This window comes from Trypanosoma conorhini (genome assembly GCF_003719485.1).
Source record: "Trypanosoma conorhini strain 025E chromosome Unknown Tco_14.4_contig_01468, whole genome shotgun sequence".
NCBI classification, from domain to species: domain Eukaryota; phylum Euglenozoa; class Kinetoplastea; order Trypanosomatida; family Trypanosomatidae; genus Trypanosoma; species Trypanosoma conorhini.
The window spans coordinates 40-2278 of NW_021705568.1; the positions used below are offsets into that span (position 1 = coordinate 40).

A 2239-nucleotide genomic window follows, 5' to 3' on the forward strand; every position below is an offset into this window, starting at 1 on the left:
CCCACCCGAACGCGCCCGCAGGCGCACTGCCGCTGCGCAGCACGTGCACTGGCGCCGTGCCGTCGACCGCCACTTCCCCCGAGTCCTCCTGCAGCCACGCCCCCACCGTGCACCGCCGCACCCGCCGCAGCCGCAGGGCGCGCACATCACGCGGGACAACATGCGAAGTGACGCTGCCTCCCGCAGGCGTCGTGCAGCCTTCCTTTTTTTTGGCTCGGCGCGACTGTCTGCGCCTCCGTGGCGGCGACGGACGAACCCCTCGCGGCCGCACTCCCTTCTCACACACACAGACACAGAGAAGTGTAGGGGCGAGTTGCAAAAGAGAGCCCCGCACACACGCCGCAGCAGGCGGCACGGCGCAGGCGAAGTGCGACGCCCCCGTCCTGCGAGGGAGAAGACACGTGGAGGAGAAGCCAGCGGCACGGCGCACGCCCGACAAGGCACGCAGCGAGAGGGACGGGGCGGGTCCAACGTCCGCCGCACAGCCTGCCGCTCCTCTGCCGCAGCGGACAACAAAAAGAAAGAGCCGCCGCCGCAAACTAAAGCTGCCTCTAGCGGGAAGGAGGAGGAGGAAATGGGGGCGTGTCGGCGGCACAGCCAGCGGCGGCAGTGGGAAAACAAGACGCGGAGACACGCAGCGACAACAGCGGCGGACACGGCGCACAAACTCAGCGTGAGCCGCAGTGAGTTGCCCCAACTAAAAATATTAAAACAAAAAGAAAAGAAGCGGAAACCCCCAACGCCCCTCGTAAAATTAAAGAAAAATAAGTTAGTTCCGCAGGTTGTTTTACTTCACGTGTCCAGCAGCACAAGAGGACCGTGAGGGAGTGTGTGTGTATAGTTTACTACCTGCACGAATAAAAAAACGAAACAATTGCCCCGGTCGCACATGCACACATCAAGTTTGCACCTCACGGTGGCCGCGGCCTTGTGCCTCACTTCGGCACTCCGTGCGGCTCACAGCAATACGGCCGGCACCGAGTGTGTGTGTGTGTGTGTGCGTGTGGTGGCAGCAAACAGGAGGGGGAAAAGGGTGCGCCGCCCATGGGAACGTGCATAGGGTGGCGAAGCAAGTAAAAAGAAAAAGAAAACATCCCTCAGAGCACAGGAGGGAGAGAAGGATTGACCCACAGGGACGGCAAGCAAAATGAAGGAAAGAAAAAAAGCACACTTAAATGAAGAGACCCGCATGGGTCGCAGCGCACACCTCTCACCATGCGGAATCACAATTCCACACTCCTTCGCTCAGAAGCCTGCCGCGACGCCAAAAAGCGCCAGAAGAGTCAGCAGCGTTGGCCAAGACACACACCCACGCACAGCGACGTCGCTCTCTGTGTTCATCGGGAACAGCCCTGTGGTGTTCATGAAGGCGGCGAAGTTGTTGCTTAAGTGCGGTGCTGCGTCGCGTGTTGGCGGGGTGCCTGGCTGCTGCCCAGGCGCCGGAGCCGTGGGTGCCGTGGCGGCGTTGCTGGGTGCGTCGTGGCTGCCGTCCGCGTCCGCCGCAGTTTGGGGGCCTGCGCCATTTTCCTTGGCGGCAGCGTTTGGCGTCTCGCCGGTGGGCGCGGCGGAAGCAGACGGCACGCCGCCAACGTTCTCTGGCTCGTGCGACGGAGTGCCCTGCTGTGCCTGGCCGTCAGCCACCGAGGCCGCCGTGACTGCACCGTCTGCGGGGGTCGAGGTCCCTCGTTGCCGCTCTGAAGTTTCCGCACCGACGGCCTGCTCAGCTGCGCCTGTGCGAGGAGCACTGGGCGCATCCGGTGCTGCCGACGGTGGGGGCGCCAATGCACCGTCACTGCCTTCTGTCTTTTCTTCCTCCTCCTCCACCTTCTTTTCTTTTTTGTACTCCGCCTTTTCGTTTTCCTCTGCGTCGGAGTTGGGCATGCTGTTAGAAGGTGCTGACGCCTCGCCTGCCTCTCTGTCTGCATCCTGCGACAACTGAGGTCGCGGATCTTTTTCCCCCCTTTGTTGGTGTTGTTCCTCCGACGCGCTGAGGAGGGAGTCCCCAGCGGGCTCTGAAGCGACCTTCACGTCGCTACTCGGCGGCGCTGTCTCCGGCTCCGGCGCTTCCGCAGGGGCCGTTCTCCTCCACTCCTTCTCCGTGCCGTCCCATTCAACCGCTGGGGTCACGCCGCTGCCGGTGGCGGATATCGTGCACACCTCACTGTACTCGGGGCACATCACCTTGTCAGTGTCGAAGGGCGGAATATTCCACGTAATCAACCCGGGCGTGCACGACATC

At 62.6% G+C, this 2239-nt stretch overlaps 1 protein-coding gene across 1 annotated transcript, besides 1 other annotated feature; it reads right to left on the minus strand.

The window, feature by feature from the left end:
* Positions 1-981: 981 nt before the first annotated feature.
* Positions 982-1009: a microsatellite.
* Positions 1010-1245: 236 nt separating this feature from the next.
* Positions 1246-2238, minus strand: Tco025E_10102 (surface protease GP63; the record flags this gene model as incomplete). The annotated part of the gene is made up of 1 exon (XM_029376891.1): positions 1246-2238. The coding sequence occupies one exon, from the start codon at positions 2236-2238 to the stop codon at positions 1246-1248; it is 993 nt and encodes a 330-aa protein (XP_029222993.1).
* Between the last annotated feature and the right edge of the window lies 1 nt (position 2239).